Consider the following 17,258-nt stretch of genomic DNA (forward strand, 5'->3'; position numbering starts at 1 on the left):
GGCCGGCTTCCCCAGCTTTGCTCCAGGCTGTGGAGGTGGGGGAGGGTGCCTCCAGGCCGGAGGCTGCTGGGATTCCTCCAGGGCTGGGGGGCTGCCAGCCAGGGCGGGACTATAGGACAGGCGGCCAAGAGAGCTGCGGATGCTGGCAGAAAAGTACTCAAATGATGGACCAGGGAACCTCAGCTGGGGAGGGAGGAAAACGAAGACAGAAGGGACAGCAGGAGAGGAAGCAAGGCCCAGCGTCCTGCTGAGTCCGGAACCAACGTCCCTCAAGGGACTGAGAGTGGGCTGGAGTGCCTGAAGGCTGTGGGTAGAGAGGGGGTGCCTGACTCAGCGATTTCGGGGTGGAACAGTTCCAGTAGTGACATGGCCTTGGGCAGCCATCAGTGGGGGTGGCTGAAGTGGAGAGCAGAGGAGCAGGTCACTGAAGATGACGAGGTCATGGAACGAGCAGCCACAGGCTCAGACAGGCTGACACGTGGCTGCTGAGCTCTTCCTGAGTGAGGGCAGGAGTGAGGAGCTGGGAAGACTAAGCCACAATCACCCATGAATGGAAGGGGCGGGGAAGTGACAGCCTGCCACAGGATAGTGCTTGGCTGCTTTAAGCACGCTTGGTGCTTGCAGCCAACCTCCAGCAAAGAGCTGGCGGCTATGCAGCCTCAGTCACGCTCAGAGCCCTCTCCAGTTTCATGGCCTGGCAGGCTGAGACGAAGCTTCTAAGGGCACCAAGAAAGGCCAGGAGCTAGCTGCACAGGCAGGTGGCCAAGTGGACAGTGAGATGGATGACAACTGCCCTCTGACCACTGGCATGGGTCAGGCCTCCTCTGGCCTGCCTGGCTGGCAAGGCCAGAACATTCACCAGGAAGCTGAGAGAGCCTTGTGCAAATAAGGTGAAGGCTGGGCTCTGGCAATAAATTTGTTGCTTCCTGGTATGTCCCCGGCTCTGGCCTTGAGGCAAGGGATACACAGGCCCAGGCCAGGAGCTAACACATGGGATACTTCGGTGTGACCCCCATCTCAGCAGCACAAGACATGGCCCATCTCTGGCCTCCTGCCCCAGCAGGACTATGTAGTCTATACCTTGACCAGAGTCAAGGAGGTGTAATTACAGGCCCAGCCTGGACAGCAGGGAGGCCCCCAGAAAGGAGGCCTGTAGCCAGGAAAGAGACTGCTTCCCAGCCTGGGTAAGTTCCCTGAGCCCTTCAGGGGTCCCAGCCTGTGGCCTCTACCCAAGGATGGATCCCTTCTGGCTGCAGTCTCCACTTGAGCAAGTGGATCTTAAGTAAGTGGCTGCTGCTTGCTGGGGGTGGGAATCAGGACAGGCAGGAAGCACCCTAGTGGGGCAGGTGTGCCAGTTTCCAAGGAGGAGGGTGGGAGCACCGAAATCAGGGAATGATAAAGGCGCAACAGTACCCAAAAGTACCCAGTACCCAGAAACACTTCCCCACAACACACACTCACACACCACTAATGCAGAGCACATTCATTTAAGTTAGCCACTGATCACACCTCTGGGGCCATCTCTTTGTTAACCAGGCCCTGGCTAATGGCTCCTGGACTATCCAGGCAGAGACGGCCTATCTCCCTGTTTCCACAGGCACACCTGGCAAGCAGAGGCTGCCTCATCCAGGTGCCCTCCCCTAGCCTGTAGGGTCCTTTCTTCTGCTCAGGTCCTCCAGGAGCTTAGTGGAGGCAGGACTACACCCAAGGGTTAGACAACGGGGAAGCTGGGCAGCCATGGTCATAAACATGTGGGCTTGGTCCAGAATTGGGAAAGGCAGCCAGGTGTTCAGCCTTCCCCACTTCTCCCTGAGACCCAGGGCCATGGACAGAGAAGATGGAGAATGGCCTCAGCCCAGACAGGCCCAGAGGGCCTGAATGGTCCATTCCAAGAACTTGGCTCTTCAGAGCTCTGCCATCCCCTGACCTCTGACCCCAGTCTGGGAAGTCAGGACCTAGTGAGCATTCAGTGTGGATGCTGCAGGGTGAGTGAGGCAAAGTGCTCCCATCATCCTTGGTCTCCTCACCCCAATCTCTGTAATACCAAGGGTGCAGGGAAAGGGGCTTCATCCAACATTACAGTGTGGAATCCACAGCAATGAAGTGGCTGGTGGTGGCTTGGAGGCCCAGGGCTGTTGAATAACCAGCTCAGCTACACAGCCCAGGAAGACTCTGTGGGCAGCTGGCCTAAGCGCATGCTGGCCCAGATGCAGGAGGAGCAGCTATCCTGCCCAGTGGGAGGGGAAGGCACTATAGGGCACACTTACGTAATGAAGTCCAGGAAGCTGGCGAGTGGCTCATAGGCGTGGTTCCTCATGTGGCGGAACTCCACCACCATCTTCTCTTTGAGCCGGTCATCAATAACTGACACTGTTAGCGGCGATGCCTCATTGGCCAGGAAGTTGCCATAGTCAGTACTCTGCAGGTGCAGCTTCAGGTCTGAAACCCAAGGCAGGGGCGTGGGGAGTATGAGGGCTAGCCACACTGAACCTCTCCAGGACCCCAAAACCCCATCCGCACCCAACTCCGAGCCCCAGCTTCTCTGCTGTTGTGTCCTGGTGCTACCCTGACCTGCTGTCCCCACCTTCACCTCCCTGTTGACTCAGGGCCTACTCCAGGGCAGTCAGACCAAGGCTCTAGAGATATCCCAGACTCTTGGGCCATTAGCCAATACACTGGGCCCCAGAGTCCAAGCACAAGTAGAACAAAATGTTCCTCCAAATGACAAGAAGGCCTGGGAAACCCCAACCCAAGGTGCCATTCACCACCACCTTTGAGGCCCTTCTGCATGGCAGATTCTGGGATGGCTCTAACCTAGAGTAGAGTAAGACCTGGGCCCTACACTCCATAGCTGCAGGGTTAGAAGGGCAAGCCCACACACTCTAGGCATAAATGATGCAAATGAAATAAAGAAGAGGCCACAAGTGCAAGTAAGGTGGAGAGGACACCAAGACGGGACCGAGAGGAGGAGAGAGCATGCCAGGCTGGGCCACATCAAAGGGCAGGGACAGGAACATACAAAGGTAACAGCCAGCAGGATGGCCTGAGTGACAAGTGGCCTGGAGGACAAATGAGTGACATGAGGGGGAGATGAGGCTGGGAAAGGAGACAGCCACTGTACAAGTGGCTGGAGGCAGACAGGCTGATCCTCTGGGCTCTTCTGAGCAATTAGGGATGGGGCAAGGGAAAAGGGAGGAGAGGACAGAGAAGAAGGGCCTGGGTGGGCAGGACAGGTGAGACCCAGTGAGCTCAGGGCAACAACCTAACAGCTGCCTGGCTTTTGCCCTTGTCTCCCACCCCCGGGGTTATTCTCCAACCAGCAGCCAGAGCGATCTTAAAACACAAGGCAGAGCACATCAGTCATCTATACATCCTCATCTCAGGGCCTTCCCTGTCCCTCTGCCTAGAAAGGGGTGATCTCTCCTCACACATCCCCTCTTCAGAGACCTCTCCCACAGCCCATCACCCTGTTCCTTCACTTGTGCCTCCTTTCTTTGTTAACACTTACTCCACCTGTCACAGGACACATAAGCACCATGATGGCAGGGATTTGGGGTCGCTGCAGGACCCTAGAGCCTAGAACAGAGTATGTTCTGGTACGTTTTCATGCTCATTAAATATTTGGAGAATGGACAGAAGTCTGGGAAGAGTGTTGGTGAAGACAGCAGGGGGGTTTACTCCTGGATTTGGAAATGGGGGACACTGTAGCAGTGATGGCAGTGCCAAGGACAGTGGCTGGGAAGGTACCCATGTGTGCGTGCACATGTGTGTGTGAAGGCCCAACAACCAAGGCCAGCTTCTGCTGTAAGGGCCTGCATGCTTTATGTCTCCTGGGGACGTTGTCCAGGGAAGGACAGAAAGGGTCACATTTGTGAACTTCTCCACAAGCCTCCCTGATCAAGCCTTCCAACGTGTCTGTGGGCCTGGAGGGCCTTGCTACCTTGGGCTGCTGAGAAGGAAGGGACGGTGTGGCACATAATCCCCAGCGAAGCCCCTACTCCTGCAATCCCAGCAGGAGAATGTTCCCAACCTGGAGTTAGGAGTGCTAAAGGAGAGATGGAAGAATATGTGAAAGGGAGAGGTGAGAGGGAGGGAGGAGTTGGCACGCCCCTGGGTTAGATGCCTTCTGCCTGCAGATCTGGGTGGCACCCAGGTGGCAGGCAACACTCATGTCCTCTGTAGCTCTCAGGCCCTCACAGAGTGAACTTTAACCTCCTGAGGCCTGTAGAAGGCCTTCACCACCTGCTGCTTTTGCCACCGTCCTCCCACTCACACCCACTTCTCTCCACGGCCACCTAAAAGTGGGACAGAGCCGAGGGTGAGGTGGGGCAGGGAGAAGCCACCAGCCCCCTGCTTCACCCCCCATGAACTTGCTGCCTTTTTGACAAGGAAGTGTTCACACCCCTATGTCCTCAACCCAGGCCATCTGCCACGAGTCCCTGGCCTAGGTTCCATCCTCACCATGGTCTGGCCAAAGTCCACCTATACTTAGAATAAGGCCTGGGTAAGAGAAGGTGTTCTGCTCAGTAGTACTCAAGTTGTTGCAATATTTCATTACCCCCTTGGTTGTCAGAGAAAAATTCTTAACCACAACTGATAGTCATAACTGATGGTTGTGTAATGGTACCTCACCTTGTATTCTACCTCTAGTAATGGGCTTTATGTGTTAGATTTTAATATCCTCGACCCTGGGAAAATGCACAATTCTTTTGAACAGAAACATGGTTTATTTGCACACAACTGATCAGTTCTGAGAGATCGTTAATGTTCTCCAAGTGGTTTTCGTGGGTGTGAGAGTGAGAATATGAATCCATCCCTCTTCTTATAGTATTGAAATTAATTCCACTTAGTTTATCAAGTCACATTCATGCCCTGATTTTATACACTTGTATCTATCAAACATGATGATACTTGAAAAACAAAGTGGGCAAGGGGTTCTGGCCAGGGCACAGCAGGTGCCCAAATCCCCACTAGGGGAAGCTGCGGAGCGGACAGCAGCTGGAAGCCGGGGCTGAAGTGTGGTGTTCTGGGTCAGACCGTCTAACACAGCAGCTGCCAGACCAAACCTGTTCGTTTATCCACTCAACAACTGCAGCCAGCAGAGAACCCATCTCAGGCGATAAGACTCCTTCCTCTGCAGCTCTCACAGCTGGGCCTGGGGGCCAGGCCAGATGTGCAGGCCAAAAACCAGAGCAAAACCCAGTCCCCGTGCTAGGGACCCTCATGTCAATGACCCACTATTCTCTGGGATATCGAGTCCATGCCGTGGGCCCCCACCCAGGCCCCTGCCTCCTACCCTCCAAAAGATCTTTGCATCACACTGCTGGAGGCTTCCCTGAACGCTGTCCCCTACCACCCTGGCCTCAGCTCTCCAGAAGTGGGTCCAGCCTCGCCTTGCTCTACAGGGCTTCTCTTCACTGGGAAGGTGTGCTCAGCAACTTCCCCACTGCCAAGTACCCTCTCCCCTCTCCAGCTCCCATGGACTCTCCATGCAATACACTGGTCAAGTGGGAGTCAGCACCCCAACACTGGGGGGAGAAGCCCAGACCCATTCTAATTGGAAACAAATGGGTCCCTGCTGCGTACTCAGCCCCCTGCCAAGAGCAACCTGTGTGTCTGACCTCTCAGCCATGCCCATTTCAGATTTAGAAAAGAGCAACCAAGGGGAACACAAAACTTGTCTAGAGTCCCAGTCAGGTGTATAGAGGGGCTGGGATGTGGATCAAGCCTGGTGGTTTCTGTCATCTCCAACTCTGGCCTCCTGTCCTCCCCTACCATCTTTGACCACATTCTCCCACGGCCCTTGGCCCAGTTATGGACCCAGCTTCCTAGACAGGCTCTAGTCCTAGAAGAGTGGGCAGGTTGCAGAGGAGTGAGAGAAGCCAGGATATGTCCCTTACATGACCTGGAGACAGCCTGGACACTCACTGTCCACCTGACGTCATGACTCAGGGACAAGCACCTTTGGTATGACTTGTGGCAACAGCTATTCTTAGAGAAGCCAGGAACACGTGCATGCGAATGAGAGGAGCAAAGCTGGGGGTGGGCTCTTCTTTGCACACCCCCACCCCACTTTGCATGCATGGGGCTTAGCACAGGCCTTAAAGCAAACACCCCTGTGCCTTGGCTGCTGCGTTCTGCTGACGCTGCATCTGGGGAAGCCACGGCTCCCAGCAGTGCTGGAACACAGACGGGTGGGTGGTTTCTGCTGGCGTTTGTGAGATCAGAGCAAACCCGGGAGACTCTACCCAGAATCCTGCCCAAAGCCCAAGGAGTCTTCCTTACCAGGAAACTCATTTTTAAAAGCCCCCAGGGATGATGTCAAAGGGCCGTTCCAGACCACTTTCCCTGGCCAAGCCCTGCGTCTCCCTGTGACCCAGGGAGAGGGGACAGCCTGTCAGCCAAGAAGGCGACTTGGAGGCAGGCAGGCTAGCCGATCTCTCTGCTTGGACCACACAGGGTTTCTGAACCAGCTCTGACCCTGTTCAAGAAATCTGGCGCCCAGAACCAGTTACTGGCAGCCCCAAGCCCTTTAGACAGTCCTCAGAGCTGGGACAAGGCCTGCTAGAACCCCACCACCACCAGCAGCTTCCTGCTCTCTCTGAGGGATGCAGAGAAGGGGGTGTGACTGGGGGTGGGATCTGAACACAGGAGGAGAAGCCTGGAACTTGTTGAGAGCTTCGTGGGAGACCAGGCCACCCAGCCCTGGCTAAGGCCCCAAGGGCAGCCAAGGACACCAGGGGCTCTGGGAAGGCAGGAGCTAGTTCTGCTCTGCGCCCTGAGCTGAGCAGCCTAACAGCCTCAATGACAGCCCCTGAGAGCTTCAGACGTGCCTGGGCTGAGGCATGAGCAGTGTTCTGGTTAGCACACACTCAGGGGACCGCTCTAGTCTACCCACAAGCCCAGCTGTCTACCCCAAATCCTCCCATCCGTGGCCCGGCACCAGGAATGTCTGGCCAGCTTGGGAGCTCTCATAGCAAAAAACTTCCTCAGAGGCTGATTTCTCATGTCCAAGAAGATACTGCCGCTATTAGGAAGTTCTCTCTGCAGTCTGACCTAAACCCCTCCTCAAAGGAAGCCCACCAACTTGGTTTCCCAGTGCCTCTAGCCTCCCCTGAGGGCCTTGGGTTTGCTTCTCAGCACGCCTCACCCCACCCAGGACCTTCCCATACCTCCTCTGCTTCCCAGGGTCACCTGTCCCGATCTTACCGTGACTCTCCCCACAACTCTTATCTTCCGGCACCATCCAGGCCTCCTCACCACCATGATACCCTTATGCTGGCCTCCTGCCCCACATGTTGACTCCCTGCTCCCAAGTCAATTCTCACACCAGCACTAGAGTGAAGTCATCCAACTCCCAACATGTTGTCACCTTTACCCAGCGGCCTCTGTGGCCTCAGAGCTAGAGCCCTGCCTCCTCCCCACAGCCTGTGAGGTCCCATGCCCTCAACCCTAGCACCACCTCAGCCTCAGCCCTTGACTCTCTGCTCCACTGGTCCCATGCTTTGAGTAGGGTGACCTGTCTATGATCTCTGCCCCAAACAAGTGTTTCAGGGAAGTCTACAGGATGCCCTAGGGAAAAGCCCCTGAAGTACAGGAAACAGAGCTGATTCCTCAGGCCCAGTTAGAGAGGCCTCTGCCCTCCCTCCTCCACAGGGTGTCCCTGTCAGCCTTGAGGTTGCCTGTGTCCGAGACCATTGCCCTGGCTCCAGCAGGGTCCAGCTGAGCAATCTGAGGGCTCCTGGGCTGCAGCTCCACACCCATCCAGCATGGCTATTCCCTCAGGGCTCATGGGGCGCACCACAATCAAGCTGGCTCCATAGTTTCCCTGTCCTTCCACCCCCTGCCTGTCTCTCAGTCTACGTCTTTAAGGCCAGAACCTCTCAGCAGCAGAGTCCTGGCCCCAGATGGCACCTCTGATTACCACCCAACCCCTGATTAGCAAGAAGGCATGGGGACCGCTAGCCTGATCAGCAGCACTCTCTTCTCTGTGTGGGCCAAAGTGTGGGCTTGGCAGCCAGTCCCAGCCAGGCCTGGAGAGGTGGCAGCTGGGCAGCCCTATTCCCCATCCACTTCCTGAAACCCTTCCCAGATCCTGCCAGCCCTGAAAGTGATCTTTCAGCCCCTCCAGGACTCCCAGGGACAGGCAGCACATGGCCTCTCCAGCCCCCAAGCCTCTAGAGTCCCTCCCCAAGGGCTCCAGGGAGGCAGGAAGGGAGGGTCTTGGCCCATGCCAGGGGTTGGTCCCACATTGCCCCAGGGGCCCAACAGGCACAGAGGCAGCTCCTGGCACAGTACACTAGGCGGGGCGGCCCCCTGCTCTAGACTCACCCACGGCCTCATGGCCCACGGAGGGGCCCTGCTGGCCAGCTGGCCACGGCATAGTGTGAGAGGACAGTGTGTTCCCAGACTTCACTTCTGCTTTTCCAGAGGTCACTCAACGATGCTCTCCTGGGGAGCTCAGGGGTTTTCAGGAATTGAGGACCGCTGAGTAAAACCAGATGTGCAAATACGCTCCCTAGAGCCCAGCATGCCCACCCTGCCACTCCCTTCTAGGGTGATGGAGCCTCAGAGATTGTTCTACCACTCCCCTCTGTCCAGGTGAGGGGTCTACTTTGAAGAGACTGAACGTGGGTCCTACCTCCAATGCTTGCTCTGCACCAAAGGCTCCCTAAGGCTGCAACTTCCATGGCTCAAAGCAGGCAAACTCAGACAGATGGACAGATGTGGACAGATGGCCAGGCTGGTGGCCCAATGGAGCCACAGCCCCGCCTCAGCAAATGTGCTGTGCCTGAGTCTCCTCCCCAGGCTCTAGGGGTGGGTGAGACCTCTTCTTCATATCAGCTCCAAAGCAGATGTGTGCACTGGCTGGCTGGCTCTTCAGGGTCAGAGCATCACAGCTGGAACTCCCAACATGGAAACCATTAACCCTGAGTTTACCTGGGGCCTGCAGCATAAACTAAGCATCCTTTTCGCCCCCAGACCTCTGCCAGGGTCTGTCACAGGCCCCCCGCAAACTTCACATAACATCAGCTGATTAGTCCTGAGTTCCAACACGTCCTATCAAATGTCTATTCTTCCTCTGCTCCCTCAGGTGCTGCCTGCCATTCCCCATCCAGACATCCAGAAGCCTGTCACTGTCCACCTCCCCACCAACTGACATGTCCATAGTCTCTTGCTCACCAGTACAGGTCTACCCATTATCCAGCAGCTGGTGTATGCCACAGCCCCTGCCCCCTGTGCCCCCTCTGCAGCCTAATTTTGTCAGATCACTGGTTTTAAGACATCGCTCCTTAGGTAGCTGAGCGGGGTAGGGGAGTGAGAACCTGGGCTTTGGAGCTACAGTGACCTGGCTTCAAATCCTGTTTTGCAGCTTGGTTCTGAGCAGCTTGTGGATCCCACTGGATCCAGGCTCTTGGCTGGTCACCTGGTGAAAGGCTATGCAGTGCCAGCCTTCCAGGGCACCCGTGACAGACACCGAACAGAGACAGTGTTAGAACTGAGCACAGAATACCATACTCCATCTCTCCTGGCAGAGAGGATCCTACCCAGAGCTTCCCAACCACGACCCTCAGCCCCAGTCAGGTGGTATGTGTTCTCGTCTCCAGCCTACTGCTCAGGCTGTCCTATTCAATACTCCACAGAATGCCCCTGCCCTTCCTCTTCCTGGTTTGTCCCAATCCTTCCCCTCTGGCATGTTCTCCCCACTGTAAAGGTTGTGGGGGGTCTTGTGCAGCATGGGCATGCAAACACACAGGTCCTGTTCTGCTGAAGGAGCAACAGAGCTGACTCAAAATCTGGGACTCCTGTCCCCAAGCTCAGGTCTCACTTCACCTACCAGCAAGATCACATAGAGTTCTGGGCAGCCCCATGGATGTGGACAGAGGCTAGGACCCAACTCTGCACCATCCACCACACCCTGAGCTGCTGCCCTGAGGGCCTTGTGAGCAGGCAGGAGGTGGCGCAGCCAAGGGCAGCTCCTGCTCCGTGGGAAGCCCCCAGGCTGGCGGGCCAGCAGTCTCGGGAAGAACCTGGAGTCCGCTGCTGGCATGGCCACATGCAAGTTACTGAGTTTCAGCTGGCGTGAAGCAGAGCCCCTGCAGGGAAAGGACAGTGAGTTCTCCTTCCTCAGTCCCTGGACCAGCATTTTGTTTCATGCTGGAGGCCTTTCAGAGAGGTGAGGCTTTCACGGAGGGGGATGGGACTGATCCACAGAGGTGGTCCAGCTGACACTAGGGACCCGTGGCACTACTTGCCAGCATATCAGATACAGGGATCAAATGAGAGTGTCACTCCCCATGTCCAGGAGGCAGCAGGATGTCCGACCCAGGTTTACCACCCTCCTCTCTGCTCTAAGACAGGTGGCAGGTGGTGGTAGAGCCACATTTAATTACACTTAAGTTCTTAGGAACACCTTGTCCTTGAGGTGAGAGAATGAAAGCATCCCTCACATCCCATGAGGAAGTCCACCTATCCGACAGTCAGGAGGGTGCCAGGCAGGCGATAGCCCCATGTGCCAAAGGGAGGGGCAAAACTGGTTATTGCTGCACCCAGGGCAAGTTCCAAGCAACTCTCCTCTGAGCGGAGATCCGCCTGGATATCCCCTCACCAGAACATCCCCACCCAGGCCCTAAGGCTCCATTGGGGCTGGCATGTCCCAGGAGACACAGGGCTTGGAAGGCAGCTTGCCTGTGTTCCCCTGCCACAGCCCAGCCTGAGAACCAAGCGGCCCAGCCTCGCCCTGGGAGGCAGGGGCCACACCTCTGCGGCTGCCCTGCACTTTGACCTTGAGCAAGCTCTTCTCCAGGCTTGTCACCACAGTTGTAGAACCTGCAGGTGGCAGTGGATCTGGGCCTGCAAAGAAGAGCTTCTTTTCATTTTACCAAAGATGTTAAGTTTGCTTGGGTGTGAGTGAGAGAGGTAAAGTGGTCCGGCATGGCCAGGGGCCAGGCAGCCCAGAGAGGGCCAGCTGTGGCACTGAGCTTGCTGAAAAGCCGGCCCATGCCCATGTCTGGTTCCCAGGGCCCACTGGCCTGTACTGCCTGAGTGATCCTGTCAGCCTTTGATGCTGGGCTTCTGTTCTACAAGCATAGGCCTCTGGAGGAAGGATGCTAAGAAAAGCTGAGACTCACTCGGATGGGGGAAGGGCAGGTTTAGGGCCCCCAGCGGCTACTGTTCACAGTGAGATTAAGTCAGGTCAGGCTGGAGTATCCTGCCAGCTCCGCGGTGCTTAGAGCCAAAGCTATGGAAATAGTCGTTTTGCTGAGACTTAGGCCCTATGGATGGGCTCACTGGATCAAACCTCATTTGGGGCTATAAGCCATGCTGCTCTTAGCACAAAGTTGCATTTACTGCAGCTCACAGAAACTGGAAACAGCCCAGGCCAGAAGCAGAGTTGACCCATTTTATACCCATGACCAGCAGAGCCAAGAAGCTTAGGCCAGGCAGGAAGTGGCAGGAGCAGTAAGCATCCAGGCTGGTCCTGGATAGCACCCTCACACCCATTTACCCAACCTGCTCAAGGACCTGGCAGGACATGTACAGGGTAAGCAGTAATATGCCAGACTGAGCATGATCAGTGTGTGGATTTGGGCCAGCCCTGGGATAGGTGGGCACCTGCTCAGGGAGCCTCACAGCAGAGGCTAGGTTCAAATGACAGAAGCCAATGGAGGAATGGGGGTGACAGTGAGGCATGGAGCCTGGGCCAATAGAAAAGGGGGACCCCATCTTCCTCCCAGGCCTTGCCATGTGGTATCTGCCTTGGAACTTAAAAGGGTAAGGGGGTGGTGAAGATGGATGAGCTACCACCCATGACCTGGCAGCCTTAGGGCCCTGTGTGCTGGGTCATGTGTTATAGCTCATTCCTTGACTCCCAACCCTTTAATGTCTACATTAGATGACATATGGCAAGGCCTGGGAGAATGGTGAGGGGCCTCAAAAGCAGGGCCTCTTTCACCTGACCACCACTTCCTGAATGGGGGGCCAGGCACACAGAGGCATGGTTTAGGCATCCTTTAGTGAACATATGCAGGAATAAGAAAGAAAGGACCAAAGAATATAGAGTGATTGGATAGGAGGAGCCAAGACAGGTGTCAGGAGGTTGTAAGCAAACCCTTGGCCCTCACCTGGACCCAACTTCCCAGGTAAAATAAGAGGGCTGAATAGGGTTACCTCCAGGGGGTTGGCCAGCTCTGAAACTGTCTACCTGGTCAGACCTAGGTCACATTGACTCTCCACAACTCAGCCCCTGAGGGCCACTCAAGGGCCTAGGGTGAGCCTAGAGGCCTGGCTACCCAAGAAGCAGCCTTGGCAGAACCAACGGCAGGTGCAGGGGAGGTCTGGCTTTGTGGAGCCTCTGAGCAGCCACCAGAGCAGGGCCAGGCAGGAAAGGCTGAGTTGCAACAGTGAGGACACCAAGATGACTCCTTAGAGGGGAAAGCCCCATCCACCAGCCAAATGCAAAGCCTCAGCTGAGGTTAAGGCCTGAAAAAAACTGCTGCCTGAGTAGCCAAGGAGAGACAAAATCTGGGCAAGTGCCCAGGGCCAGGCCAGAGTTGGCCAGGAAAGCAGTGCCCAGCACCCAGTCAGGGCCGTTCCTCCACATACCCCTTTCCCCTGCCACAAGTTTGCCTCCCATTCCTCAGGACCATGCAAGTTCACTAGGGGCAGCCCCAGTCCAGGCTCTCAAGCTACAGGGTGCTGGATGCAGATAGGTAGAGCAGGTATCAGGCTACACAAGAGCAGTCTAACCTACTAATTGGACCTTCAGAGCCTTGACCCTCCTGCCTCTAAAAGAGGAGGAATATTCCAGTGCAGGACAGATTTTAAAAAAAAATCAGCCAAGATGTGTTAAATGAGGCAGAAGCCAGGGAGGTCAATGGAAATATCCCCCAAATTGGGGTGCAAAGGGGAGAGTTGTCAATCACCTGATAACAACCCCTTTCCAGCATGACTGTAACATACCTACAGTGCCTACAGAGTTTGGGGTGCCTGGTGTGGACCTCTCCCAGAGTCACTCTACCCACACGCTCCTATATATGTGCCACATGAACACCTATGCGTCCTAAAGTGCTGAAGGAAGTAGGGAGGAGTCTGTCCTGAGGATCAATTTTCCCTCTCCTGGAGGGACCAGGGTTGCAGGACAAAAGTGGAAGCCACCTGGGGAAGAGTGGTGCTCCTGGGAGGAAATATGGCCCTGACCCCAGGCAGCCTCAAACTCCTGCTTGGGGCCTATAAGACCCCTGGTTCATGGCTAGTACACTGTCCTCTGCCACTCTGACTGAGAGCTGCCAGCATGACCCAGGTGGGGGTAAATGAGGACAGACTGACGGTAAAGGCTGGAGCATTGTGCACTGAGCATGAAGGTGGAGAGCCTCAGAGAATGTCCCCTGGCCTCTCCTTTCCAACCCAGGAAGCCGGGGCACCAGGAGGTGAGAGCAGGAAGAAATGGACAGACAGGAGACACCTAGCTGTGAGTCCTACTTAATCTGAGAAGGCCAAATGGGACTTGGGTGAGGGAGAGAAGTAGGGCCCGGGACAGAGTCCCAAGGGACAGTGGCCACAGGCAGGTGCTGTGCAGAAAAGCAGAGGAGAGGCAGCCTGGGTGACTCACTAGTCCAGCCACACCTCTCTCCCCGGCTCTGTACCAGCCAAGTGGTCCTGGCACACCCCCTTGTGGCCACAGGGAGGATGGCTTTGTAAACAGCAAGGGGCTCCACTCTTCCTCCCTCTCAATGTCCCACCAATCTAACCCCTGCCTCAGACTTCTGGTCCCAATCCCCCCCAGCCAGCAATCCCTGGGGGAGGAGGCTACAGGCACCCATAGAGCCACATAGGAATGTGTCATAAAGAATCAAGGTAGACAGGAGTCTGAGAAAGCCAGAATGGAGACAAGGTGGGCTTGACTCTAGTCATGAGGGATTGGTTGGCCGAGGAGCAAGACTGGAGAGACTGGAGAGGAAGTCTGGGCATCCTCAGTCCCCTATGCTTGTTTACTAGCTCAGCCAGATCCTCCCAAGTCTCCAAATCCCTTTATCCAGCTCTCTACCCGACCCCACCCCACCCCCTCTGCTGCCTAATGCTGTATCTTAAAAAAGCAGGTGCTGGGGCACATGCCTGGCTCAGTCAACTCTTGATCTCAAGGTTGTGAGTCTGAGTTCCATGTTGGGTGTAGCGATTTCTTAAAAATAAAAAATAAAAAAAAATAAAAAACACTTAAAAGCAGGTGCTCAATAACCCAGAAACAGGACAATCTATGCCATGGCACACCCCTCCAAGATGGGGACCTTAGCTTTTCCTCCCCTGTACACCAAAGCCCAGCACTCTGCCAGCACAAATAATGAGCTGTCACCCATCTGATCACATAAGTATCTATTGAGCATTCACTCTGGCTAGGCATTGTGCTATTGAATCCTCACAGCCTACAAGCAATTTCATTTTACAGGTGGGCAAATAAGCTTCGAGATGCTAAATCACATGCTTAGCATCACAGAGCTGGCCAGAAAGGAAGCCATGGTCTGCCTGATGCCCTGCCTCAGGTCCCGGCAACCCAGGCTCCTGACCCCAAGCAAGCACAGATGAGTTACAGGAGAGGCCACTACATCATGTCCTCACACCTATTCATTCTTGATGCAGACCCTCCAACAACCTGGAGTGTGTTTGACTGCTGAGCCCAAAGCACAAGAACAGCTACAAGTCAGTAAAAGGGGCTGGGGTGCTGTAGCAGGCACCGTGACTACAGTAGGGTGGCTGAGTGGGAGGTCCGACAGGGGGGCCAGGGACCAAACTATTGGAAGCATATTGGGCACTCAGGGACAAAGGTTCCTTCCATCTCATTTCAAATCTAACAGCCCTGATGTGAGCTTGCTCAGTGTGTGCCACTAAGAAAGAAGGAAGGGTAGACTAATACATTCCAGAAGGGTTTTATGCAAAATATTTAAACTAAGATGTTGGGACCTTTCCTTCTCTACCATCCTGAAACCCTGGTCACACAGAAAGCCTATCTTCAAGAGTCCTGGATGGCTTACATTTGCCTATGCTGACGCCACCTCAAAAGGCCCTAGTCTTGGGTACAGACACTGGCTCCACCTCAGAAACCAGGCCCGAGAAATCACTGAGTAAATCCATGAAAAAGTGTGTTCTCGCCCAGCAGAGCAAGTTCTGACACGACCCCTGGGGCAGGGCTTGTGAAACAGGGGCTAGCAGGTCCCCGTGCTACAGTACATACATACATACAAAGTGCAAGATGTAATCAGGGAACAGAGAGCAAGAAGGGGGGTGTGGAGCAGGTGAAGAAGGCAAGAGAAAAACAGCTGAATGAGAGGTGAGCAAAACAAAAACCCAGGGGCCCCGGGTCACCAGCCCTCAACTACCATCTGGGCTCTGAGTCTTCAGGTGTAAAGAGAAGGGGCCCAAAGGGGGTTCCGTAAGACACAGAGCAGCCCCACAAGGCTATGAATCAAAATCTGGAAGTCAAATGCCCAGGGTCACCAGCAGAGATCTCATCTTGGGTGGCTGTTGGGTGTGAACAGCTTCTCTGCATACTTACATGTTCTAATTTCCTTTATTTTAGATACCTTTATCAGATGTCTTAAATTATAAAATATTTGTTCACTGCAATACATCCAAAGAGTACATAAAATAAAAATGCACATGTTCCTCCCTAGCCTCTCCGATCCCTCTCTCCAGAGGCTGCTACTCTAGACCAATTGGCATCTGTGCTTCTCAACACTTTTCCATGTTCATATAATATCTTATTAAAATGGGAACACATTAACAATATATTTCTAAATCAGTCCTTATAGAACTCCATGCTTTGCAACACTTGGCATAGTATCCTACGGTAAGGACAGAACATGGTTTATTTAACCACACCCCTGTCGATGAATATCCTGTTGGTTCTAACAGGTTGCTGTTACCACCAAGGCTGGTGTGAACACCTCTATACATGGCATCCTGTGCTAATCTAGAGGGGCACAATCCTGTGAGTGGGGCTATAGGGACGCAAGAGAACAAACATATACAGGCATGTTTTAACAAGGTGGGTAAAACCTGTCCCCCAAAAGGTCCACACTGAGTCACCCTTCCACCAACTTTACTTTTAGAATTAAAAAAAGAAAATACGTTTAGTCAAAAACAAAAACAAAACCACCAGCATGCCCAGTCATGCAACAGAATGCACGGCAGGGATCAGAAGGGGAATCCCTGGCTGTTGCTCTCCCTGCGCCACTTGCCAAATTAGGCTCCACGCCAGGTGTCCTCATCAGACCACACTTGTGTCCACTTGGCCTGTCCTTAAGGCTGTTCCCCAGCCTCCTGGCAGGACTCACGGGCAGCACTGGGCTTCTAAGGGAGACATGCCCTGGCTGCGAGCCAATAGATGGCCGAGTGTGGGCTGAAATGCTGCCAGCCAGCCAGCGTACTGACGACTTCCAGATTGGTATCTTTAGTGCTACTTCCCCTGAGCTCCAGACCCACACAGCCACCTCCCTCAGACTCTCCCAACTCAGCACATCTGAGACAGAACACCTCCTCTTCCACCACCCTATCCATACCCCAAACCATCTCCTCCTCTGGTGGAGGACCCACCAATGATCTGTGCCAGCTCATCGATTACTGGGTATCAAGGGTCTCTTCACTCAGCGATGCCACTGCCTAGGGACATGGGACAACACGGATCCTCAAAAGCTGAGGGGAACACTTCAGGTGTGTATGGGGCCAGGCCCTCATAGCTCAGAGACTCCAGGTGCTTGTTCCCTTCATTCTGCAGTGCAAACTCTCCTGAGTTATTGCCTTCTCCCAATGCCCCTGAGCTCCTCTCCCTTGTTTGTGGCCAGTGGTCTGTCAGGACCGTGTTATCTCTTCCTTCAAAACACATCCGACTCAGAGGAATTTGGACTGAGCTAAGCTCGTCTTCCTGTCCAAACAATGGTCCTCTAACTTCAATAATTCAATACAGTCTCCTTTGACCAACAAAATGCAATATACAAAATATTTCCAGGCAAAACTATAAACAGACATTTCCCACACATTGACCTTGACCCTAACCCTAAGAATCTCTATACCTTCCCTTTTTTTTTTTAATCTTTTTACACATCCCTCCTGAACTGTGTGTCCAAGACACCCAAAGCTTTTTCACGAACCAGCCTGATGCACCTATCCATACTCAGCCATGCACATCCCTGACATGTGTCCTACTCTCTCTTCCCAGTTCCTAAAACTCCTCTGACACCCTATGAAGTTTCATGTTTCTGAGACTG

At 54.4% G+C, this 17,258-nt stretch overlaps 1 protein-coding gene across 1 annotated transcript in view; it reads right to left on the reverse strand.

Annotated features, from left to right (window-relative positions):
- The window catches only part of ATP6V0D1 (ATPase H+ transporting V0 subunit d1), a 39,014-nt gene that overhangs the window by 12,515 nt on the left and 9,241 nt on the right, over positions 1-17,258 (reverse strand). Inside the window, exon 2 of the mRNA XM_019455584.2 lies at positions 2,268-2,439. Within this exon, the coding sequence (XP_019311129.1) occupies positions 2,268-2,439 (172 nt within the window). The remainder of the gene's footprint in view (positions 1-2,267; positions 2,440-17,258) is intronic.

Source organism: Panthera pardus, unplaced genomic scaffold (genome assembly GCF_024362965.1).
Source record: "Panthera pardus isolate Hobbes unplaced genomic scaffold, ASM2436296v1 HiC_scaffold_19, whole genome shotgun sequence".
Lineage (NCBI taxonomy): Eukaryota > Metazoa > Chordata > Mammalia > Carnivora > Felidae > Panthera > Panthera pardus.